Below are 25,841 nucleotides of genomic sequence, written 5' to 3' on the forward strand. Positions count from 1 at the left end.
GGCGAGGCACCCAGACAGAAAGTGGCCATAGTCCCCATCCCACCAGTTCCCCCTTGGACAGTTCCCTGTGCACAGACAGGGAGGCCTGGAACAGTATGGGGGTCTTTGAAATGTGCAAAGGCTTCTTGAACAGCAAGACCTGTTCAAAGCCCCCTAGCCAGGGGCTGTAGGTAGTAGGCCTCCCCAGAGAGCAACTATTTTCTGGGAGGTAACCCAAGAAGTGTGATTAGAGTAGTTTGCCCCAAAGGAAGGCACAGCTAAGGAGATTAGTAAACCCAACCAACTAAAGGCATATGCTTGCTGCCCCTGTACCTGGGGACAGAAGTGGGAGCTGCTTGGGAAGGGTTCCCTCTGGTTCTTGTTTTGGGGGGGGGCATGGCTGGGTGGTTAGGATCATGCCTTGACCCAGGAAGGCCACACTTTATTGTCCAGTCAGCCTGGGTGACTGGTAGTGTCCCAGAGAGCTTTGCGAATAATACAAATCATTTACAAGTATCTGAAGACAGGTTGGGGTTAAGGGAAGGGTTGGGAATGACCTTCTAAAGTGAAGCCAGAGGAGAACTGGGAGACAACTCCCTAAAAGGAGAAGGCAGAGGAGAGTGGCCCTAAACAGGAACATCTGGAAGATTCTGGAAGCAAGCACACATTTTCCATTCACACACCACTCCACTCTGGGGCAGGCAGGTGGCTCATTTGGAGGCCCTGGCACTAAGCGAAGCGCACTGAGCGGCTGCTCCCACAGGTGAAGCTGGAGGCGCGGGGCTGGCAAGGAGAGCAGGAGTCAGGGGCCATCACTGTGATGCTGCCCCCAGTGACAGAGGGTCCAGAGGCAATCTGGCGCCCTGGGGTTGTGCCATAGGTGAGGCCCCCACATGTGACTCCTCCACGGGAGCTGCTGACACCTGTGGGAAGAGGAACAGGGAGGGGTGAGGGGCTTGCTGGGGTGTCATTCACCCACCAAAAGTCCCTGAGGGCTTCACATACAGGGCCTGCCTCCTCCTCAAGGGGTCAGTGGTTAACATGACAGGTTCTGTTTTTTCAACCCCTAGACCCCTCTCCCTGGGTTGAAATTCCTGGTGACCACCAGTAAGGGGCACTCAACTTTTGGATACCCTTTCCCATCCCCAGAAGTCCTAAAAGAAGATCCTGGAGAAGAGGAAGTTGGGGAACATTGGAGGTTCAGTGGGGTAGCCCTGTGATTAGCTTTGCCCATTTCCAAAGTCATTTTTCTAGAAGGCATTTTCCAACAGATACTTACAGACATTCACAGAGCCCACACCCTCGCAGAGCCTAGGGGGAAAGAAAGTGCCATTAGTTCCAAGCAGTGAACTGGATTCCTTGAGACAGTTGCCCGGGGACAGATAGCTTTTGTCCTAGGTAGACTCTATTTACTGAAAGGCAGGAATGGCTCCCCCAAATCCTCATCAAATGTTAACTTTCTTTCTTTGATACCATGGAGGCCAGCTTTCCTGGTTTCAGAGCAGCAGTGAGTGGAATTGTGACTTTCACACACGGCCTGCAATCGGAGTCTGTCTGAGTCTGCCGAATGCCAGTTACTAGTGCTTGCAGCAAGGACAAGATAGAGCTAGATGTGAACAGGGTACATCATCCTTATTATACATGAGCTTAATCTCAAAGGAAGCTATGAATGGGCTGTAGAAGCCCAGGATCCAGTGTTGGATCCCAGCTCTGCAGCTTAGTAACTTTGTGTCCACGGGAAATGTGCTGGCTGTTGAGCCAATCTGCCTCTGTTTTCAGATAGTATACCTGACAGGATGTAGAATTAAAATGAGCATTTGACATAGAGCATGTGACATGTGCTAGGTAGCCATTAGTACTGAAGCCTGGCCTGGAAGAGGGTGGTCAGAGCTGTGTGTCACACTTGGGATAAGACAGTTCCCTGGGAGGACCAGGGTCATCTTCTTCCATCCAAGGACTGACAGGCTCTAGCTAGCTTGCATGTTCAAGACAGTCTGGCCCCTCAAATGAATTCCTACAAGGTTCTTCTCAGCTCACCTCTGCTCCTCGCCCTCCAGCAGGCGCCTGTAGGTGATGATCTCGACATCCAGCCCCAACTTGGAGTTCATCACCTCCTGGTATTCCTTGAGCAGGCAGGCCATATCCTGCTTAGCCTTCTGCAGGGCACCCTCCAGCTCAGCCAGCTTGCAGCGGGCATCAGTGAGGGCAGCCTCTCCCTGTTGCTCAGATTGGGTCACAGCAGCCTCCAGCTTGGTGTTCTGGGGACACAAAAGAAGTCGAGATAGCCAAGGGTTCCTGGGTCTCATCACCAGCATGCTATCCAATCTTTTCTGACAGTTGGGAACATTCTAGAAGCAGCCTCTTGCCTTGTTCACATGGGTCAGCCTGAGTGAGCATGATCAGGAAACCCAGCTGTGCAAATAGGTGGGAGACTAAATGGTAAGCTCCAAGCAGGACACATGCTGGCTGTGTGGCACTGAGTAGACATCCAGCCTCTCTGGTCCCAGAGCAGCTGAACCTTACATACCTGGCACTTGGCATTCTCGATCTCAGCAGTCAGCCTCTGGATCATTCTGTTCAGCTCATTGATCTCCTCTCTGGTGCGGCGCAGGGTCTCTCCATGCCGGATCACTGTGGCCTTCATCTCCTCACACTAGGGGTGGGGGAAACAGAGATGCTCATGAAGCCCAGGATGTGACATCGACCCAGTGAGCACAATGGATGTGCAAGATGCACAGTGGTGAGGCTGGGCTGCCTCCTCAGCCTAGAGCTGTGTGCAATCTTCTGGTGATTCTTGGTGTGCAAGAAGCCCTTTCCAATAGATCCCGGAGTCCTTCCCACTGTCTCATCTAAGGACAGATGTCCTGACCTCTCACCTTGGTGCGGTACCAGGACTCAGCCTCAGCACGGCTACGGCTGGCAATGTCATCATACTGAGCCTTGATCTCAGCCACGACACAGTCCATGTTCAGGTCCCGGCTGTTGTCCATCTTGACGACGACGGAGGTGTCTGAGATGTGGGAATGGAGGAGACGTGTTTCCTGTGGGGGAAGAGAGAAGAAAAATCTTTTTAATTCTCACCCCTCCTCTTGGAAGCCTACCTTCTGCCCTGTCCTGCCTGCCTCCTCCCTCTCTTCCCCAGTGTTCTCAGTCTGGTGGCCACGTCACCCTGTTACTCTCCACCCTGGAACCCTCCCTCAGTGTTCTTCATGCAAAGTTTCAGGCCCAAGAAGAGACACAGTCAACATATGAGACCTCAGCTTTGTGCTTCAGGTCTAAGTGTTTAGCCCCTGTGAGTACTGTGGTCACAGTAACCAGGGGATCTAGCTTGTGTGGGGAATGGGGCGAGAGAGCAAGCTATGATTCTCCTGTTTGGGATACATAATCTGCCCTACATCTCCCCAATATTCTATACCCTGTGTCCACTGGGGGAGCTTAGAGACCAAAGTGGTCACAAGTCCTTTCCAAAGTGTTATGGGCTCCTCCTGGCTGCCTCACTGCCCTGAGTCCCCTCACCTCTTCATACAGTTGCCTCAGGAAGTCGGTCTCCTGTGTCAGCGCTTCTGCGTTGGCCTCCAGGTCTGACTTCCGGAGGTAGGCACAGTCCACATCCTAAAGGAGGAAGACAAACCAAGAGTCTCACGGGGCAGTCTCCAGATTGCCCTTCTTCCCTCTCTAGTAAGTAGACTCAGCAGTTTGTTCCTGACAGACTTTCCATAGTTGGTTGTCTCAGGGCCAGGTACCACAGTGTGAGCAACCCCTTCTGTATGGTGAGGAGTCAGTGTGAGAAGGGAGGGGGGATCTGAGGATCCCAGGCACAACCTTGTTACCAATGGAATGGTTCTCCTAAATCCACAGCTGGCATCTTTGCCAAAACCTGGGGTCTAGAGTGGGAGTGTGGGATGGGTCATTTCTAACCAGGTCCTGCAGCTGTGTTTTGGATCTTACAGGAGAGCCAGGCCTATGTCAGAGCTGAGGGCCCAGGGCAGCCTAGCCTCAGCTTTGCATCCGGGCCTCAGGTGCTCACAGTAGTGTTCCCGGAAGTCCCCTCATCCGGGAGGTTAGTACATTAGGCTGTCCTTGCTGAGTCATGTTTAGGAAGCAAGCAATGCCAGGCATTCTTCACCAGGTGTTTCCCACTGTGGCTGTCCAAGGTTGCCCAGGCACTAACTGGTGATCCCTTCTTCACTACTGTGTATCAGGTGCCTACTCTATGGGAGGCCCAGGACCAAGGGAGACTACAAGCCTAGGCAAATGAGCATGAAACACCTGCTCTGAGTGAGGCTGGCAGTGGGCTCTATGGCCCAGGGCTATGCAGGAGTGGGGCTGGTGGCTCTGGGCAGTAGTGGCCTCCAGTGTCTAGTAAAGGTGTTGAACACCAACTCTGGCTGAGAGATGACCATTCTGGTTACTCACCTTCTTCAGGGCCACAAATTCATTCTCAGAAGTGGCTCGTAGTGCCACTTCCTCTTCATACCTGGGGACAGAGGACACAGGGCTCAGATTTGAGGGGGGAAAACAGAGAAAGAATGAAGGCCCAGATGGACACATCCCAGGACCTGAATCTTTGGAGCCGACGTGACAGCTCCTTGTGCTCCTGGATTCTCCTGGCTAATGTGGGTCAGGCAGGAGCCATGCACCTTTCAAAGGCCCCTTTGTCTGGGCTGTGGTTCCCTGGGATCAATGAGGCCTGGCTCTGGAGCCTCCCACCCCACTTTGCCCAGTCTCCATTTAGGGTCTAACTCAGTACCTAGAACACCACCAGGCGCTCAATGATCCTTTTGCAAATAAAAATAAATAAATAAGTTAAAAAAAAATTGAGTATCTTAGAATCTCTGCACTCTTTATTTAAAATATATTTTTTAGATTTTATCTAATTTTCTTTATGTATATGGGTGTTTTGCCAGCATGTGTGTCTGTACACTGTATGCATGCAATGGCTATGGAGGCTAGAAGATGGTACCAGATCCCTTGGGGCTAGAGTAATAGACAGCTGTGAGCTGCAAGGTGGGTGTTAGGATTTGAACCCTGGTCTTCTAGAAGAGCAGTGAGTGCTTTTAACCACTGAGCCATCTTAGTCCCTCCAAAATCTTTAAATTTTCAGTCTAGAAGAAAACTCCCACTAGAACAGTGGTTCTCAACCTGTGGGCCGTGACCCCTTTGGGGGCCCCACATCAGATATCCTGCATGTCAGTTATTTGAGTTATGATTCATAATAGTAGTAAAATTACAGTTATGAAATAGCAACAAAGTAACCTTATGGTTGGGGGTCAGCACAACATGAGGAGCTGTAGTAAAGGGTCGCAGCATTAGGAAGGTTGGGAACCACTGATCTAGAAGCATGTGTCATCGTCGTCTCTCTTTAGGGAGGACCTCTGGGGAGCACCCCTTCAAAATCCCATTTAAACCTGTTGTCTTTGACTTAATTTTACTTGTTTCTACAAGCCTCCTCCCCAGTGTCCCTCACCTCTTCTTGTAGCCCTCCATGGACTCCTGCACATGGTTGAGCTCGGCTGCCAGCCTCCCGCTGTCGGCCTCCACACACTCAGCCTCCCGCCTCAGCGCCTCGATGTAGCCCTCGAACAGAGGCTCCATGTTGCTCTCACAACACTTGCGGTTCTGGTAGAACTGCCACTTGGTCTCCAGCAGCTTGTTCTGCTGCTCCAGGAAGCGCACCTGTGTTTGGAGAGGGAGAAAGTCTGTGTGGGAGGAGCCAACATGCCCTCCTTAGGTTGTAGAAAGAGCCAGACAGAGCTCATTGAGGAAGTGTGTAATGGTTGGGCAAATGAATGTCTGTCCAGATGGGGTAGGAGGGAAACCCTGAGACATGTAGCTGTGCTGGGTAACTGAGTGACTTCCGGTAAGGCAGAGGAAAGCAGGGAAGGCTCCCTGGAGGAAGGAACACAGGACAGTGAAGGGAAAGGAGAAAAGGAAGCCTTTCTCCATGAGCTTCCTCAGGGAGAGTTGTGACTTATCTGATGTCCTTGGTGACCAGCTGAGAATGGACAAAGTAGAGAGGGAGTCCTGGGGTGCGTCAGAGACGCGAGGGTGAGCATTCTGGGGCTCTTGCCACTTAAGAGCTCTGGAGTCCCAAGTACTTGCTAGTCTCTAGAAATCATGTAGACTGGAGAAGATTTTAGAAAACAGGTCCATGGGAATGTCACCGTTTACTGTCAGTCAAGTAGATCGGACAGTGGATGTGGCCAAGGACCTGTGTTGACTAAAGAATGGCAGCCAGCCCCGACTAGCCCTGGGCCTCTGGGTTTCCACTTCCTGAGACTGGACTGGAGCGGGGCTGCCTCTCACCTGCAGGCCTGGCCCCTGTGCTCCTACTTCCAAGAGTACAGCTGAGGACTGGAGCATTAGAAGTTCCAAAAATGGGAACTGGGGTCCTTGGTACCGTGTGCGCAGAATGGTTTGGGTGGTCTTAGTTGCTAAGATCCTGGGGCTTTCTCAGCTCGACCTTCCTGATCAAGGGTGTGGCCGGCGCACACACTGGTGGGAAGCTGCTGAGGTTCAGAGAGGACGCCGCCCGCCATACCATATCACCCAGTGAGCCAGAGGAGGAATTAGGTGTTGGGCAAAGGCTACAGACTCTTGGGTCCAGGTTCCTTTCTGCTTGACTGTGGCTACTTTCCTAGGGTGTAGTCTGGCTAGAGGGAACTGTGACTCTGGGCTTTGGGCCCTCTAACTCAGGGCCTGAGGAATGGAACACTCCGTGCCCGGGTCTGATCTGACTGTGTGGTGGAACGGCTCCATCACTGTCACTTTTTCAATTCCGGGCACGAAGGACTATGCCACAGGCATCAGTCTTTATGTGCTTCCGGTTTCAAGGCTGGCTGTAGCTCTCTGCCCTCTCTGGAGACACCACGCTGCGAGATCCAAACATACGTATGTGCGCATGCGCAGGAATTTGCACGCATGGCACACTGAAACAACGAATTCACTGTGTTGGGAAAGCAGCCTCACTAGGTATGTGTCAAATGATTTCACAAAGCACGGCATTCTAGTTGAGACTGTCCCATGGGGCTGTGAATTTTCTTCGTTAAAAGTGGGAGAGAAAGACAGCTACAGTGTACTCATATACATAAAATAAATAAATCTTTAAAAAAATAAATAAAAGTAGGAGAGAAGGCTGCATTAGAAGGGAGAGAAGTTAAGACCAATGTCCTTTCTCAGTCTTAAGTACTGGAGCAGTCTTGAAGAGGTGTGACTTTTCTCATCATCTAAAGTTACCTAGAGCTCCCTTTCTGAGAACCTGCTTGCGGATTGCTCCCAGCAGGTCCTCAGGTGCCAAGAAGGGGCTGGCCCAGGACACCCACCTTGTCGATGAAGGCTGCGAACTTGCTGTTGAGACACTTGATCTGCTCCTTCTCCTCATGCTTCACACACTGAGCATTGGGGTCGATCTCCAGGTTCAGGGGTGTGAGCAGGCTCTCATTGACAGAGACGGTGGTGATGCAGGGGGGGCTGGGCCCGCAGACGCCTCCAGATCGGTACCCGAAGCTGCGTCCACAGGAGCCAGAGCGGAAGGGCCCGCAGACGCTGCGGCTGCCGAAGCCCCCTGAGAGTCCGCGGTAGCAGGAGATGCCCCTGTAGGGAGCTGCAGAGATGCAGCAGCGGCCGGGCCGGGGACCACATGCCGAGGCGCAGCTGAAGGCGCGGACCCCACAGGAGGCTCCGAGGCGGGAGGAGAAGCAAGACATGGTTCAGAGGCGATACAGAGTCAGGCTGGACCCCGAGGCTCGCTCTGAGCCTTATATCGTGCAGGAGGGAGCGCGCCCGCCGCCCAGGCGTTTATGAGCTTGCCTGTTGGAATCAAAGCAGCCCGGGCTACCTTGCCGCCCCCATAAAACGGCGTTCTTCTCCCGCCCGCCCTGGCTTTATGGTGCCACGAAGCGCCTGGTCAGCTCCGGGGCTGGGCACTGTGGGCATCGGGCGGGACCCTCGTGTCGCGCTATTGGGACTCACTGGGTCACTGTCTCCATCCCAGGCTGGCTCACATCCCACCTGGTTCTCCACCCTGAAGGCTAGGAAGCCCTGGCCTTGGAGGTGACCTTTGAATTCATGCTGTAGGGGGCGTGCTCGCACGATGACAAGACCTTTGAAGTTATGGGCAAATTCATGTCCAACTTTGGGTGGGTAAATAACCTTTCTGAGCCTTAGAAGTCCTGTGGGGAGCAGGGATAAGGGAATAATAATAATAATAACAACAATAATAGTAGTAATAACAGAAGAGCTGCTGATAATAGGATAATAGGATAATGGATCCGAAAGCCTCTTAGGCAGGACCTAGCACTTAAGAGCTCCAGAAATGTTTGCTTGTTTATCTATTTGTTCCACTATTGTTAACTTGTTATTCTTCCTGTGTCCCTTTAGGCAGAAACGTTCCCGTATCTCTTCTCTTCTCTTCTCTTCTCTTCTCTTCTCTTCTCTTCTCTTCTCTTCTCTTCTCTTCTCTTCTCTTCTCTCCTCTCCTCTCCTCTCCTCTCCTCTCCTCTCCTCTCCTCTCCTCTCCTCTCCTCTCCTCTCCTCTCCTCTCCTCTTCCCTCCCTCCCTCTCCGTCTCTCTGTCTCTTTGTGTGTGTCTCTGTCTCTTTCTCTGTCTCTCTCTGTCTTTCTATCTCTGTCTTTCTCTGTGTGTCTATCTGTCTCTCTGTCTCTCTCTTTCTCATTCAGCTCAGCTCCTATCTCCTCTAACCCTTCTACCCTTCCCTATGCACTTTGGAGAGAGAAGCCACAAACACTGATGACTGCCCTGCCTAGCCCACTAAGGGATTTTCGTTGTTTTTGAGACAAATAAGGATTCACGTCGTCCAGGCTGACCCCAAATCACTAGCCTTGAGCTCATGGTGTTACTGCCTCCACACCCCAAATGCTGGCACAGCAGGTGTGAGCCACTGCATCCACTGTGGAGGGCTCTTTGACACATGATTTCTCCCAAATCAAAGGCTTTCTTCAGGGGTTGTGCCCATTCATCTGCTTAGCAAGGTGACCTCATAGTGGCGCATAGACTTATGTGGAAGGCTCCAAGGACTGGAGTCAGGATCTGAGAGTTCTGAGCGATCAGAACTGCTTCAAGGCTGTCTCTTCAGGGCCTGTGCCTGTGTGGCTGTGGGCTGTGGGCTGTGGAATAAGGCTGGGATCTTAGAGGCAGGAGTATGGGCTGTTTCCAATGGTCATGGATACTGACTCTAGGCAGCTAGAACCATCATAAAGGAAGTTAATTATGTGTCCCATCGCTAGCAGCGGAAACCGGAGTGTGTGCTCAGCAGCCAGCATTAAAGAGAAGCCTGCAGGTCACCTGGTGCTTCCTTTGTTTTAAAGCTGTGCTATTACTGTGCATGCAATAATTAAATCTGGGAACTCCAAGGTCATCATAGCCAGCCCTGACAGCTCACTTCCAAGGAGTGTTGTTGGATTGCCACCAACTTTGTTCTTTACAACTGTCTCTCTTGGGATAGGGTGATTTGGTCCAGCCTGGGTTTGTTTCCTCTCAGTTTAGTTCAGCCATGGTTCTGTGCATGAGATGAATCTTCAACTTCAGTGTCTTGGCTGTAAGACATCTCTCTCTCTCTCCCCCTCCCCCTCCCCTCCCCCTCCCCCTCCCCCTCGCCCTCTTTCTCCAAGGCCTTACTCTGTAGCTCAGGCTGGCTTTGAACTCTCCATCTTCCTCCTGAAAGCATGTGCTACCACATCTGATTCAAGATTGTATATTTTTATTCCTTTGATTTTTTTTTTCCATCTGTGTTTGGGATAAAAACCAGGACCTTGTGCTTGCTGATATGGAATCCTCCAGGAAGCTCTCATTCCAATTTTCTTTTGGGATTGGTAGCCTTGAGGAATCCTCCCTGGGGTTGTTTCTTGCTAAGGGGTCAGACTTCCTCTGAAGTTTGAGGATTTAAATCGAATGTGTGGTAGCGCTTGCACAGTTCTGGCTCAGAGAGTTTCTGTGTTTTGAACAGAACGTCTGTGCTAGCACAACCAGACAGGGTGTGAACAGCCAGTCTCTCTGCACAGAAAATTATGTGCATGTGAAGTGCAGAGACTGGGAGAGCTGCAGGCTGAGTTGAGCCTGCTAAGCACACAACCTGAAAGGGGTACCTTGACACATTGGCCACAGTGTTCCCCCCCAGATGTTCATACTAATACCTGACCCAGCCTTTGGGGCGCATGCCCCTTGGTGGCCCCTTTATTACTCTTGGAACTTGGGAGAGAAGTAGGCTGAATCGTGAGCAGTACCGGATGCAATCCAGGACTGACACCTCCATCAGAGCGTCAGTGATGACAGGTGCTGGGGAGGGGAGGCCTTCCCCAGGCTCAGCCCTGAGAAGCTCCGGAAAGCCTTTCATCTGTCGCATATGGTTTGGGTGGAGCTGCTGTCTTGTCTTGGTCATCATGCCCATCAGGAATCGGGCTCAGAGAGTGAGCGACGAGGTTCAGCTGGGGCAGGGCAGGCACATACAGGCTCTGTGTAGGAAGCAGTAGGGGGTCTGATCATGGAACTCCAAGCTTTAGGCCATGTTAGGGCAGGTTCTTGGAGGAGATGGCTCTTGGGTTGGATCTGGAGAATGGGAAGAGTTGGAAAGTAGCAAGATTAGAGAGGAGAAGGGAGAGAGAGAGTGTGTGTATGTATGTATATGTGTGTGTGTGTATGTATGTATGTATGTACGTATGTATGTATATATGTATGTGTGTATATGTGTATGTATACGTATGTGTGTGTATGTATGTATATATGTGTGTTTGTATGTATATGTGTATGTGTGTGTTTGTATGTATATGTGTGTATGTGTGTATGTGTATGTTTGTATGTATGTGTGCATGTGTGTATGTGTATGTTTGTATGTATGTATGTGTGCATGTGTGTATATGTGTATGTATACATATGTGTATATATGTGTATGTATATGTATGTGTGTATGTGTGTACACGTGCCTATGCATGGATGTGCACATGCACTATTTCTGATAACTTCATTCTGAAATATTTTGAACATCAATGCACCCACCTCAGAAATACATTTCTCCAAGGCAAGTCCCTGAAGTAAACACCACTCAGCTCCACCATTACCGCCTGAGAGAAGTCGCACCCAGGACCCTATCTTGTTTCCTTTGTAGCTGGCACTGGCATAAACAAACTTGCCCAGAACACCAAGAGGCTAAAGTGAGGAGTGTCCCTACAGGATCAGCAGCAATCTCAGGCCTGATAGATAGCAAGCTGTCAGTGCATTGTAGCTGTTCTTTCTCCTTTACCTGCTGGTCACTCCAGATGCCTGCCCTGGTCATCGCCCAGAGCTCCCCTCCCCCCTCCCCCAGCCACCTGCTCTTCCATGTGGCCCCAGTCTTGCCTTGTAGTTCAGGATCTAGTGGGCTGGGCTCAGAGCTTGTGAGACAAGCTCTCCTGAAGGGAGCCCAGCCAGGGTAACAGAACCAGTTTGAGAGTAGGTTCTGGGATTTTGTTCACACTGAGGGAGAGGCATGAAGTAGGGTTGAGAAATCTTGGTAGCACATAGGAAGGATGGGGGCAGGTGGTCTAGTTGGGATACTTAAGGGCACAGATATTTGGAACTCTCAAGTCAGATGCTCATATAGGGTCCCCAAGTCCAGGGAGGAACACCTAACAAAGAACAATTTTGGCTATGAGTAGGATTGTCACGTTTTGGTAGGGGTTGACACATTCCCCCAGGACATGCCAGGGTCCAAGTGTCCCGAGTTACCTTGAGAACTTGACCCTTGGAGCTTTGCCTGGGGAGCTCCTAAGAGGCCCTTTGACTCAGAGCTGCTAAGGTACAGTTGGAAGAGTGAGGATGGTTTGTCCTTTGTCCTTGGCCACAGCTCAACCTGTGGCTCAGTTGAAAAGCTAAGGTTCTGAGTCTGGGTAATCATTCAAAGTCAACAGCCCAACATGGCCTCCTTCTGCCCCCATCCCTCCACAGAGCTCAGTGTGCACAAGCCTTGCACCCTCAGGCCCTCACCCAAGGAAGGAGCCTGCTAAGATTTCAGAGCTCCTACAGCATAGGATTTGCCAAAGCTCCATCTTCACGATGAAACCCCAGGGGAAGGGGAAATGCCCAACATCCTCTGGACGAACAGTGACTATAAAAATGGTCATTAGACCTCGGGAGGCAGAGGACCCTCCCATCTAGGCTTATGAATGGTGGCACTTAGGGAGACATCAGGCCATACTCTTTTTGCTCTGGCCATGTCCTTTCTGGCCCAGCTTAGAATCACCACCATGTGTGGGCAGTTTTGTCTGAGTTCTGGCAGTGAAGCCCATTAGACCAGGGTCTGGATATGTCTCCAGCTGCATTTTCTCTACTCCCCCATCTCAGCATCTCTTGCCACCTGTGGCCTCTCTCTGTGGGGCTTTTGACCTGGGCTCCTATAAACATAGCTTTAGATTGTACTGGCAGCATCAGAGGCCTCAGCCCTTCTGCACCATCACCACCATGTCTGTTGGAGGCCTTGTTAATAATGTGGTGTCCTGGGGCATTGTGAGTTGTAGCTTCTAGGTTGGCCATTTGCAAGGTTCATTTTCCAATAATATTTAAATCTTTAAGATGAATAATAGCTGTTGTTAGCTTAGGGCTGGATACGTCCCCTGTTTTTTATTTCACCCTTCTGCAGGTTTGTGGTAGGTGCTGGAGGGCTGCAGGTCAGAATCAAGGTGAGTGGGTGTATCCAGCAGGCACAGTAGACCCACAGGTTCTTTGTATCTTCCCTTACTGAGGCACTGAGAGCTGGACTCTACAATGGCCAAAATGATGAATTTAGCAAAGGAAGACTTTAAGAAAACTCAAAGCGTTTGTTTAATCTCTGTTTTAGTTCAGATCTTACTGGTGTGAACACCATGACCAAGGCAACTCTTATAAGGACGACATTTAACTGGGCCTGGCTTACAGGCAGAGGTTCAGTCTGTTATCATCAAGGCAGGAGCACAGCAGCATCCAGGCAGGCATGGTGTAGGAGGAGCTGAGAGTTCTACATCTTGTTCTGAGGGCAAACAGAAGACTGGCTTTCTGGGGAACTAGGATGAGGGTCTTAAAGCTCACACCCACAGTGACATACTTCATCCATCAAGGCCACACCTACTCCAACAAGGCCACACCTCCTAACAGTGCCAATCCCTGGGCCAAGCATAGTCAAACCATGGCGATCTTGATGAGTAAAAGAAATGAATCAAGTGGAAATTTTAGAATTGGAAGCTACAGTCACTGAAATAAAAAGTTCAGGAAATGGACCTAAGCAGTAGGTTGCCGATGTCAAGGATGGGTCCATTAAGAGCTCACAGGGGTTGGAGAGATGGCTTAGCAGTTCACAGTGCTTGCTGCTTTTTCAGAGGACCAGCGTTCCATTCCTAGCATCCACCATGAGCATCATACAACCTCCTCAAACTACAGCTCCAGGGGGTCTGACACACCCTATTGGCTTCTCCAGGCACCATCCATGTGTGGTGCGCTCGTTTGGACATTCACACACAGACAGACAAACACACTCACACGGATATACAAACAGACACACACAGACAGACTGAAACATACATACAAGCACACAGACATACACATAGACACACACAGACACACAGATACTCACACTTATATACATACAATAAAATAAATCTTAAAAATCAAGCCCCAGAAAAATTAGGGCTTTTTAGTATCAGAGCAAATATCAATTTGTCCCTAATAGAAAATGGAGGGAAACTAAGTGTGTCTCTTGCAATGTGTCTTTTACAGGATTCTCCTTTAACTGGCAGATATCCTTGGTTTTTTTTTTTTTTTTTTTTTTTTTTGTGCTCAGTTTATGTATGCCTTGATGTTTCTCTGGCCTAAGTCTATCTTGATGCCTCCCTTCCTTGGTTTCTCAGAAAATTCTGGCTAGAGGAAACTCTGTTTCTTCCAATATGTAAATTAAATGTACTATTACAAGAGATTACCACTTCTAGGCCTGGACAGGAAGGGGTTGGTACCATCAGGACAGTCCCATTCCTGGGTCCTGTCAGGTATGGGGGGGTATATCCGGTATGCGTGGGGATAGTGCAAGAAGTAAGAGGCAATCAGTAGTACACATCAGGGAATAGGGTGTGCATCTTCTTTATGGTTAAATCTCTTAAAGTGATAGGGGAAGTGGAGAATCCAGCCTTCTAGGCGAGGGATGTTCTGTGTTCTTCTCTCTCTCCAGAGGCTTGGGCCATTGATGTGGTATTCTACTTTTAATGTCCAGGCAAGCAAACTTTTTCTGTGCTGCTCATATTACAGTAGAGTCGGTGAACTTGGAGACAGATCATAGGAATGTTCTAACCCAAAGAACAAAGAAAAAATATTGAAGGAAAAAAATGACAGCCAGTAAATAACTGAGTATGCTCGTAATCGGTTATCTGGAAGGAAAGGAAAGCGAGGGCACAGCAGGAGGAAATCTATAATGCCCAGTATAAATAAACTATAGTGCCCAGTATAAATAACTGAGGAAATCTATAATGCCCAGTATGTAAGACATCACCCTCTAGATCCCCTCAATCTCCACACACAATACAAAGACTGGCAGAAAGCTTGTGATGTTTTCTGTGCTCCTAGAGTTACTCTGCACCAGCCTGAATGAGCTGAGATCAGCTTCTCATATTTATTTTAAACATTTCATTAATTAATTTTTTGCCTGCATGTAAGTCTGTGTGAGGGTGTTAGATCCCTTGGAACTGGAGTTACAGACAATTGTGAGCTGCCATGTGGGTGCTGGGAATTGAACCCGGGTCCTCTGGAAGAACGGTCAGTGCTCTTAACCACTGAGCTATCTCTCCAGCCCCTCAGCCTCTTGTCTTTAATAAGACCTTTAAGTGAACAATAGTTGAAACAAGGGAGGGAGACTTAGTCTGTGTGATCATAAGAGAGGGACAAAGAGATCTGGGATTCTTCAACAAGGCACAGAAGATGAACAAAAGATATTGATTAAATCGAATTAATCATTAAAACTGAGGACTTTTATTCATCCAAATGAGCCATAGAGAGAAAAAAGACAGGCTATAAACTTGAAGATAGTGTCTGTGGTACTTGTGGAAAGTAGCCCTGCCCAAAATATAAGGAACACTTATAATCCCGTCAGAAAAAAATGACCAGTGGAAGAGCTGGCAGGAGGAGACACATGCGTAGCCAGTGTTTGAAGGCATATCACACTCCATCAGTGATTATCAAAATGCAAAGCCAGACCCAAAGTGACTTAGATTCATTATTGTGATAGTTAATTATGAATGTGGACAACTTGATGGGATTTAGAGTTACCATAGAAACAAACCTCTGGGCACATCTATAGGGAAGTTTCTAGATTAACTGAATTGGGAAAACCTGCCCTAAATAGGGCACCACCTTTCCATGGGCCGAGAGGTCTTGGGCTGAATAAAAAGGAGAAAGTGAGCATTTATTGCTCTCTGTGTCCTGACTGCAGATGCCCTCCTGCTGCCTTCCTTCTCCTGCCATGGAGCATTGTACCCCGAACTGTGAGCCAGAACTAACCCTTGCTTTCTTAAGTCAGGTATTTGTCCCAGCAGCAAGTAAAGTAATTAATACAATTATAATTTTGTAATTGTTAAAAGTTACATTGGAGAGGATTGTAGCAGTGCGGTTAATCAGCCTTTTACTTCCGGGTTGGGGCGGCGTGGTTGGCGGCATCCCAATGCTCTGGAGTCCCTGAATGAGATAATATGCCTTAACTAGCTCAATGGTTGGGCCGCTTCCAAACCTCCCCGCGGCTAACTCACTCTCCCCTCCGATATTCTCGAGTTATTACTTCTAAAACCTATACTTTATCTCTGCTACTCCAGACCAAATCGTGGGAGTGGCCCCTGGGGCTGCTTTTCCTGATTCTTACATGGTTGGGGCTCTGTCTTCCACAGCCTCATGTTTGTATCCTCTTCCTTCCTTCTCCCCGGTGATTCTCATTCTCCCTGTCCTGCTTTTCCTCTCCGACTGAAATCCTCGAAGTCCCCCCTCTGTGCCGCTACCCAGCCATTGGCCGCTGGCTCTTTTTTGACCAGTCAAAAAACCAACTGTTGGCAGGGACCCGCAGTGGACATGGGGATTCCCCTATAAGCTCAAACCCAATCACCAACAGAGGCTATTTTTAAATGTTACCAGTGGAAATGTAATTAAAACGAGTTTGGAAAATAATTCCCTATCACTTTGTGAAATTGAATTCTCTGCCCATCTTGTCACTCTACCCCTAACTGTATACATGGGCACCATCTTACTTTTCTTATTTTTTTTTTTAGGTTTATTTATATGTATGAATGTCTTGCGGGCATGTATATCTGTGTGCTGTCCATGCACGCTGTGCCCACAGACATGTGCCCTGGGACTGTAGTTACTGGTGGTTACAAGCCACAGTGTGGGTACTGGGAACTGAACCCAGGTCCTCTGCAAGAGCAGCCAATGCTTTGAATCACCAAGCCATGTCTCCAGCCCTATGCATGTGCCATCTTTGTAAGAAAAAACAAAACAAAACAAAACAAAACAAAACAAAACCAGAATTACACGGAGATAGACACACAGCACAGTCAACTGGGTCCTAAGGAGGAAGCCTTCCCTGCTCCAGCCTTCTTCCTGCCTGGGCTCACACCACCAGCTCCTTCTATCCCCTGTCTCTAAAAATTCCAATTGGAACCCTGCAATTGTAACCAAGTGAGGTCACAGAGCAGGCAGGAGGGGGTGTGCCCAGAGATGAGGATTTTGTGAGTGCCTTAAACTGGAGCTAGGCTGTGGTGCTCGAGAGGTTTGGAGGCATCAGGAGGTCCTTTACCATGGTGAGGCTTGCCCATGGCTCATTAGTCACGTGGGTTGAGGATCTTGGACCCCACCAGGTGTTCCAAGTGCCTCCAGTCACAAGCTGTCTGCTGTATTCCATTTACCATGGGCACATTTGTCAGGAAAGGGTACAAGAGACACTTGTGGGAGATGTTATTTCACAATTCGACCCTGTTTAGCCCCCCTCCCTGTATTCTGTCTGTGAAATGTGCACTGTGCTGGTGTGAACGTTGCACAGTGAAGTTCTTGGTTAGGATGGAGGCATGGGTGGTTCCCTTTGCCCTGCAGAGTGTAGAGCCAATGGCTGGGGCTTACAGCGTGGTCTGGGCAGCTGAGGGAGGTATCTCAGTCCATAAAGCAAGAGCTTGTCCCAGAAGATGGAGGAATCAAGCTTGAGCCCTAGAGCCCATGTCAAAAATCTGGTGTGTGCTTGGAATCTTAGAGCCGGGGAGGCAGAGACAGGAGGATCCCTGTGACTCTCTGGCCAGCCAGCCTAGCTGACAAAACCTAGACTCCAATGAGACCCTTTCTCAAAAAACGAGGTGAAACACGCACAGAGCTAATGTGGACAGCTGGCCTAGGGAACAGCATTCAAAACTGACCTCTGGCCTCCACACAGACTTACATAGACACAGACACAGACAGACACAGACAAACACACAGATACACACACACACACACACACACACAGCTAATGTGGACAGCTGGCCTATGGAACAACATTCAAAACTGACCTTTGGACTCCACACAGACTTCCACACACACAGACACACAGAAACACACACAGACACACACACACAGACACACATACATAAACACACACACATACACAGACAGATACAGACACACACACACAGAGACATACACACACAGACACACGCAGACAGACACACAGATACACAGACAGACAGACAGACACACAGAGCTAATGTGGACAGCTGTCCTAGGGAACAACATTCAAACCTGACCTCTGGCCTCCACACAGACACACAGACACACACAGACACACAGACACACAGACACACAGACACACACACACACACACACACACACAGAGCCACACACACACAGCCACACACACACAGCCACACACACACAACCCTGAAACTCAGTCTGGCATAGGCTGACCCAGTATCCCTCTCCTTTGGTTCCTATTTGCTTGCAGGTGGTAGGGAAAGAGCCCCAGCCTGTCCAAGGAGAGACCACAGAGAAAGGTCTAACTCTTGGCCTTCTCCACAGGAGGTGGTGTGGTCCCAGTTGAGATGGCGATTTAGTGTCAGTGTTTCCATTCATGGGCTGCTTATCTATCACATGTGGCCAGACGCTGACCTCATGCATTAGAGACAGCACTTCCCATACTGTGTACATCAGTAGCCTTAGGCTTGAGGCTGGAGCTGGCACTGGACCAATGCCATTGAATTCTGATCAATAAGTACTCATTAAGTTATGGACATTTAATCACAAATCTAGTGGTTGTTTTGCTTTGGTACAAAAATCAAATGGGCAGAGTCGGGAAGCTTCTGTCCTGGGCTACATATAACCCGGTTCCCTAAGCTTGGGCTTTAAAAGTTGTTTTCAGCCAGATGTGGCAGTTCATTGTCTCAGTACCCGTGCTTATGAATCAGAGGTTCTGAGACCTGGAGTTCAAGGTCAGCCTTGGCTATATATTTCGACTCTGCATTTAAAAAGCCATTTTAGGGCTCGTGAGCTGCCTCAGCAGGTAAAAGCACTTGCTGCCGAGTCTTTGATCCCCAGGACTCGTGTGGAGTGCCTTAGGGTTTCCACTGCTGAGAAGAGACATCATGACCAAGACCATACTCATAAAGGACAACATTTCATTGGGGCTGGCTTACAGTCTCAGAGGTTCAGTCCATTATCATCATGGCAGGAAGCATGGCAGCAAACAGGCAGTCATGGCTCTGGAGGAGCTGACAGTTCTATATCTTGTTCCCGAGTCAAACAGGAGAAGCCTGGCTCCTACATGGCTAGGAAGAGGGTCTCAGAGTCCACCCTGACAGTGACAGTGACTTCCTCCAACAAGTCCATCCCTATTCCAACAAGGCCACACCTCCTAAAAGTGCCACTCCCTGGACCAAGTATATTCAAACTTGCCACATGGAGTAAGGGAGGAACTGACTTCAAGTTGTTCTGACTGCCAAATGCTCACTCACCATGGCATGCTTGTATCTACACACACACACACACACACACACACACACACACACACACACACCCCTACCACAAATAAAATAAAAATGTAAAGTTTTTAACACTGGATTTTCCCAAATGATAGCCGTACGTAGTAAGTTTCAGAACTTGATTCCACAGAGCTTACCTCTCCCCCTCCTTGAGATGAATCCTGGGTTATCCAGCCCCTAAAGCCCCTGGATAGATTTTCATCCCAGGACTGTGTACCAGGCTCGATTTATCTGCAAGTCTGGCCTGTGGGACACATTGACTTCTCCCAGTAACAAGGGTGGACAACTGGATGTTTAGAGAAGAGGTGAGCATTTGGGTTTTGTTTTATGCTTGTCTCTCCTCTGACCTCTCCGCTGACCTCTGCTCTACTCTCCCCATCCCAGTGTGAGAAGATGAAGGCCACTGTGCAGAAATGTGTGCAGACCCCTAGGCACAGCAAGGAGGCCCTGAATAGGCTCAACCAGGCTATCCAGCAGCTGAAGATGGAGGTGGGTGGTACTCAGAGTCAGGAGAGGCATTGGGGCTGGGGGCTGGGGTAGGTTGGGGTGCTATTACCTATGACACCTTTCTAGATCCCCTCATCCTTTGGAAGAGGTGACATGTGTGTGTGCTTTAATATATATGTGTGTTTATATATATTAAATATATATGTGTGCGTGTATTAATTTTATTTAATTTATGAGTGCTCTGCTGCATATACATCTGCCTGCCTGAATAGGGCATAAGATTTCCCTATAGATGGCTGTGAGCCACCATGTGGTTGATGGGAATTGAACTCAGGACCTCTGGAAGAGCAGCCAGTGGTGCTCTTAACTGCTGAGCCATCTCAGCTGCCCCCGTGTTTGTATATTTTTAATGTATTTTTTAAAAATTTGTTTTGGCCGTAATATTAATTTTGAACTCCTGGTCAGAAATTAAATGGCTTACCAAAACCTCAGTTTTCTGGTTTTCCCTTAAACACATGAAAAACGCATCTATAACTCCAGCACCCAGAAGATCTCAGGTTCCAGGCTACCCTGTGCTATAGAGTGAGTTCAGGGTGAGTTTGAGTTACAAGGTGCATTATTCAGGGTTCTCTGGAGTCACAGACTGTAGGGAATGTCTCTCTATATTGAGAGATTTTATTGTGATGACTTGCAGTCTGTAGCCCAACTAACCCAACAATGGGCAGCTGTGCATGGGGAGTTCAAGATCCTAGTGGCTGCTCAGTCCCATGAGGCTTAGTTGTTTCAGCTGGTCTTCTGTAGAAGTAGGGTCCAACAGATGTGCTGGCAGGTAAGTGCAACAGTGACTGCTCCTTCTTCCATTGTCATTATGTATGTCTCCAGCAGAAGGTGTGGCCCAGATTACAGGTGTGGACCACTGCACCTGGATTTGGAACTTGCTCTGTCCCAGGCTGACCTCGAACCCAGAGATCTGCTTGCCTCAGTCTCCTGGGATTAGAGGCTTGTACCACCTTGCCTGGGCCTAAGCTTTTCATGGCCACAGTGCCTCAAGATCTGAATCAAAAGAGTGTTTCATTCCACATCAAGATCTGGGTTAGAAATCTGTGTCTTCCAGCCTCAAGATCTGAATCACAGATGTGCCTCCCATTTCTGGACTGTAGTGCATGAAATGATTTTATGGTTGGGGTTCTCCATAACTCGAGGAACTGTGTTAAAGAGCCGCAGCATTAGGAAAGTTGAGAACCACTGCTCTAGACATACTCAAACACGTTGGCAAATTTCAGAGCAGGCCTCCATTTCCTCCAGTCCACGGGTCATCTTCACATCCACACTGGCTCCAGGCCTTTGAGTAACGGCTAGGTCCCTGAGGCAGGAGGAATGAGGCTGAAGCTATCTATCTATCTATCTATCTATCTATCTATCTATCTATCTATCTATCTATCTATCTATCTATTATCATCTATCAATCAATCTATCAATCTACCCATCACCTGTCTATCATCAATCAATCTATCTATCATCATCTATTTATCTATCATGTATGTATGTATCATGTATCTATCATCTATTATCTATTATCTATCATCTATCTATCTATCTATCTATCTATCTACCATCAAACTATCATTTATATATCACCTATTTATCTATTATCTATCAATCTATCATCTATTTATATATGTATCTATCATCTATCAATCTATTATCTATCATCTATCTACCATCTATTATTATCTATTATGTATCTATCATCTATATATCACCCATTTATCTATTGTCTATCAATCTATTATCTATCATCTATCATTTATATATTATCTATCTATCTATCTATCTATCTATCTATCTATCTATCTAAGCTCTTTGTTTCATTCCCAGCCTTGTGAACTACAGAAAAGCCAAGACTTGGAGGCCATGCCGGATGCGGCCTCAGGCAGCGCTAAGGGCAGACTGGCCTGGCTGGAGGCTGCCCTGCAGCGAGCCAAGCAGGACATGGCTCGGCAGCTACGTGAGTACCAGGAGCTCATGATCGTCAAACTGGGCCTGGACTTTGAGATCGCTACCTACCGCAGGCTGCTGGAGGGTGAGGAGCAGAGGTGAGGTAACAGGAGGCAAGGGACTGGGTATCCGGCATTGCTCTCCTGCAGTCAGTCTTCTCACACCTTTGTAGCTCCTTGAACAAAAAGACCCAGGGCTGGGTGTGGGCTGAGACAGTGTCAGATGGCAGAGTCATTTGCCCATCAAGACAAGGAGATGGTAAAGCCAGGACAGGTCTAAGGAGCTTTCAGGCTAGAGGGCTCTGTCTGATCTGGGAGTGTGAGAGTCTGAAGTATCTGTGTTGGGGAACCTAGTAGGTCAATTAACTTAGTTGTGGCTTCTTTTTCCCTACAGGCTTGGTCTGGGACTTGGGGCAGGGAGTGTGGGTAAGTGACTTGGGTAAGATATGAGATCTTGTCACTCCCCCACCCCCTAATTCCCTCAGTCTCCTGAGAAGGAAGAGGAGGTTTATCTGTCTCTCTCTGCAGATCACAGTTGTGGGGGTGGGGTGGCAGGAGTGATTCCCTGTGTGTGCTCTGGGAGAGTACTATGTGTCTACTCCCTTGGGGGAGCCCAAGTCCTGGGTGTGGGCTGAGTCAGAGTCAGACAGCAGAGCCATTTGTCCATCAAGACAAGGAGACGGTGGTAGCAGTCAGGACAGACCCAAGGAGCATGCAGGCTAGAAGGCTCTGTCTGAGCTGAGAGTGTGGGAATCAAAGGTTTCTGTATTGGGGAACCTGATAGGTGGATTGACTTAGCAGTTGCTTCCTTTTGCCACAGGCTTGGTCTGGGACTCTGGGCAGGGAGCACCACTCTGGTGCTGAGGAGGGTCTATCTCTCTTGGAGAAGTCTGTGGGTCTTCTTGGCAGCCTTGGGGTGGGAAGGCTTCTGAGTCCTGCCATTGGTCTCAATTTTCACGTCGCTCTCCATACAGCTCCCGGCGGTGACGTCACTGGAGACAGGTCCTCCCTAAGGGCACCCGGAGTCAGTTCCTGTGGCCTGAACATGAGCGCCCCAAGTGGTGGCTGCGCTCTCTGCAGCTCTGCGGGCTGTGTTGGAGGCTTTGGCTGCCTTGGCTCCCGTGAATGTTGAACCCCTCCCTCCGGAGAAGACTAGAAACTGGCGCTTCTGCCCAAAGACTTGGTCCTCTTGTCTCAGATTCCCTTGCCCACAGAGCTGGCCCTCTTCTCCCTTCCCCCTTTTGCCCCTCACTTGGAACTAGACGGGACTCTGGTGTGTCATCTTGTAGACATGGCCTGTGGCTTACCTGAACCTTGCATTCTGCCCCTCTGACTGGCTCTATTCTCTCTCTCTTTCTCTCTCTCTCTTTTTCAGGCTTGCCCTTTAATAAAACATTCTGTGGTGGCTAATCAGCCAGCCTGTCTGAACTGGACTTCCAAGCCACTCACAGTTCCAGCCAGTACCATGAAGGAACATAGTGATGTGTGGGTGTTAGGGGACTTAGTCTTAGGGGACTTGCTATTGTACAACTCAGATCTTTATGATGGGACAGGTGAATTGATGGGTGGAGAAAGGGAAAGACTGGGTAAATTCCACAGAGTGTGTGTCTGGGTCCACAGTCAATTACCCTGGCAGAGAGACAGAGAGGGACAGGAGACTCCTCTGTTCCTTACTCATTCCTTCACTCTGTTAGTCCTGGTTTTGGAGTTGAGAATAGAACCCAGTGCCTTGTACATGTGAGGCAAGGCAGGCAAGCATTGTATGGCTGGATTATATTCCAGCCCCCAGCCACCCTCCCAGCCCCATTTTAGAGACAGGGTCTCACTCGCAACTCAGACAGGCATGGAACTTCCTATGCAGCCCAGGACTGAACTCAAAAGTCTCCTGCCTCAGCATGCCAAGTTCTTGGGTTACAAACAGGCATCCTGACATCAGCTATACTCTCGAATGGTGGTATAAGGTCCCATATAGTTGTTAGCCCTAAGGACTTGACAGTGAGAAAGACACTCTGGCCCTGTTTCTCTTGGGGCACAGAAATAAATAAGAATAGAAAAGGATGGAGAGGGGGAGAAAGCCCACCCTTGCTGCTTTGATACACACTGAAAACGATGCTCAGTCTCATAACTGGTGACCCAGGCCTGCGTGCCAACTTAGGAAGTGATGGTAGGCCAGGAAAATATTAAGCCACAGGGAAGCATCCTAATGTCTACCTCCAGATACAAGGGATAGTTTGGTCTGAGTTTTCACTAGGAGGCTGTACTTGGACAAGGGACAGTTTTCTGAAGGTGCGAGGTGGGGTGACCAGAGCAAGGTTGGCTTTGTAGGGCTGTAGAGCAAGGGTCTGTTTGGAGAGTTCACATCATTTTCCATTGCGAAAAGGATTACGTCATCAGTGTGTCTTGGGAACAATAGTTCCTGCTCTCCATGTCTCAGGGTGGGGCTCAGGTGCGTCATTAAGCCAGAGGCCAAGCATCTCCTTTTAAGGCGCTTAAGTGCAGAGTGTTGGCTGTTTCCTTGCTCCAGCACCCGAGGAGCAGGTATCCAAAAGGCTCCTTTCTTGGGTAAACATGACGGTGTCATGGAAAAGGAATGGATGGGAACGTGGCTTGCTGGTGGTCACATGTGTCTCATCAGCCTCACTGGGTCATCTCTGGCCTTCTCTAACCAAATGTTCATTCTTACTGACCCCCCCGTCCCCCCAACTCAAGGAACCCTGAGAGTGTATCCCTACCTGCATCTCCAGAGTCCAGCTCCCTGTCCCTTGTATTTGCTGGGAGGTAGTGAAAGATGTTCAGAACCAGTTTTTCTCACTCCAGTTTCAGAGTGTGTCAGGGAGTGGGCACGGAGGGAAGGCAGAACAGTCTCAGGGAGAGCAGGCAGGACTTCTGCCCAGCATCCTGCATCCTGGCTCCCTGGAGACTGGCTGACCACATTTTCCCTTCCCAACCCCCAAGCTTCAAGTTGCCTGGAGTCTGGCTGGAGATCCTGAGGGCTTAGGGTCAGGTTGGGGTATTTTTCTGGGCTGGAGCTATTTGAGTCACCATAATATCTGTGGTTTAGGACGTATTCTCTGAGAGGTTTCCCCAAGCCATGGGCCACATTCCATCATGGGATGGAGGAGACTCAGCTGGTGGCTTTATGAGGAGTCATTTGTTCTGAGTTGAGGTGACTTCTGAAGGGAGCAGGGCTGTCCTCAGTTCAGTCATCGTTTTTCATTACAAGGGTGAAGCAGGAGAGGAAGACATTAAGGGTCATGGGAAGGGGGAAACATCTTACTCTAGGATTTAGCTTATATGTTTAACCGGCTGACTAAACGTGACACACTTCCTGAATCAGGGAAGACAATCTAAAGAGAAAAGAACCCTGAATAATCTGAGCGTTATAAGAAAGAATAGGTCGCATTTGTTAAAGACCAATCATGCGACTTTGAGACGAATTTATGGAAATTTGTCTCAATCTAAACTTGAACAATGTCTCGAAAATGGCCTTACAATTTCATTTACATATATATTTTTTAAAGGTTTGTTTTGGAGTTTCATGTGAATGTGTGTATGTCTGTGTGAATGCTGAGAGTGTGAATTCAGGTTCCTGAAGCGGCCAGAAGAGGGCACTGGATCCCCTAGAATGGGAGTTGCAGGCAATTGTGTCCCTGACATGGGCGCTGTGAACTGAATCAGGTCCTGTGGAAGAACAAAAGGTGTTCTTAAGCTCTGGGCCATCCATTTGGCTCCCACAGAGGAAACTCTGTAAGATAAGAGATGTAAGCTGGCATTTTTTTTTCTTAAAATTTAAACTTTACTTTTATACTTTAATTTTTGAGCTTGGTTGGAAAATGATATTCTTTGTATAATACAAGTTTAAAAGCCACAAAATGCGCGCGTGCGTGCACACACACACACACACACACACACAAAATCCTTCCCCCACCCCCCCCTCACAAACACCCCCTTAATAAACTGTACTCTGGTCACATAGAATTGTCTGGATCTCACCCGAGTGAAGGCCCCTAAGAAGACTCCTTGGAACTTCCCACGTCCATAAAGAAGGCTTTCTGTTGGCTCCACACACTCATTACATGCCTGTCTCATACTTCATAGCACTCAGGTGTGCCAGATGATGAGCTTGGTTCATATCTCTATCCGAGCCACCCCTGAGGACCATGACTGTCTCATTTACCTGTCTTTAGAACCGTAGCTTCGGTTGATGGAGACCTTATGCCTTATGGTCTAAGTTGATCTACCCAGGGATATTTTGTGTCTCAAACCTATGTGATCCCTTGAAGCTATTTAAATATATTTATTGTGGCTGGAGATGGAACCCAGGGCTTTGTGCATGCAAAGTTGTGAACTCCACATCAATCTGCATGTCCAGCCCTTTGGTGGCATTAGAATATCCTTAAAGGAAGGTGTGGAAAATCTCACGCTAGCT

At 48.8% G+C, this 25,841-nt stretch overlaps 2 protein-coding genes across 3 annotated transcripts; one reads left to right on the forward strand and one right to left on the reverse strand.

The window, feature by feature from the left end:
* Window positions 1-404: 404 nt before the first annotated feature.
* Krt87 (keratin 87) lies at window positions 405-7,719 on the reverse strand. Its single transcript, NM_001003668.2, has 9 exons — window positions 7,302-7,719; window positions 5,447-5,655; window positions 4,396-4,456; window positions 3,496-3,591; window positions 2,856-3,020; window positions 2,507-2,632; window positions 2,017-2,237; window positions 1,259-1,290; window positions 405-902 (listed from the first exon to the last, which is right to left on the reverse strand). The coding sequence occupies exons 1-9, from the start codon at window positions 7,683-7,685 to the stop codon at window positions 709-711; spliced, it is 1,488 nt and encodes a 495-aa protein (NP_001003668.2). The 5' UTR covers window positions 7,686-7,719; the 3' UTR covers window positions 405-708.
* Window positions 7,720-16,638: 8,919 nt separating this feature from the next.
* Window positions 16,639-22,840, forward strand: Krt88 (keratin 88). Of its 2 annotated transcripts, XM_006521258.4 has the most exons (6): window positions 16,639-16,769; window positions 19,099-19,273; window positions 19,353-19,457; window positions 21,294-21,511; window positions 21,807-21,838; window positions 22,387-22,840. In XM_006521258.4, exons 2-6 carry the CDS (start codon window positions 19,259-19,261, stop codon window positions 22,542-22,544), a joined length of 528 nt encoding a protein of 175 aa, XP_006521321.1. In that variant the 5' UTR covers window positions 16,639-16,769; window positions 19,099-19,258; the 3' UTR covers window positions 22,545-22,840. The 2 variants fall into 2 exon arrangements, with proteins under 2 accessions (XP_006521321.1, NP_079763.1); NM_025487.3 differs by lacking the exon at window positions 19,099-19,273 and having other exon boundaries at window positions 16,660-16,769; window positions 22,387-22,824.
* The last annotated feature ends 3,001 nt before the right edge of the window (window positions 22,841-25,841 follow it).

This window comes from Mus musculus, chromosome 15 (assembly GCF_000001635.26).
Source record: "Mus musculus strain C57BL/6J chromosome 15, GRCm38.p6 C57BL/6J".
NCBI classification, from domain to species: domain Eukaryota; kingdom Metazoa; phylum Chordata; class Mammalia; order Rodentia; family Muridae; genus Mus; species Mus musculus.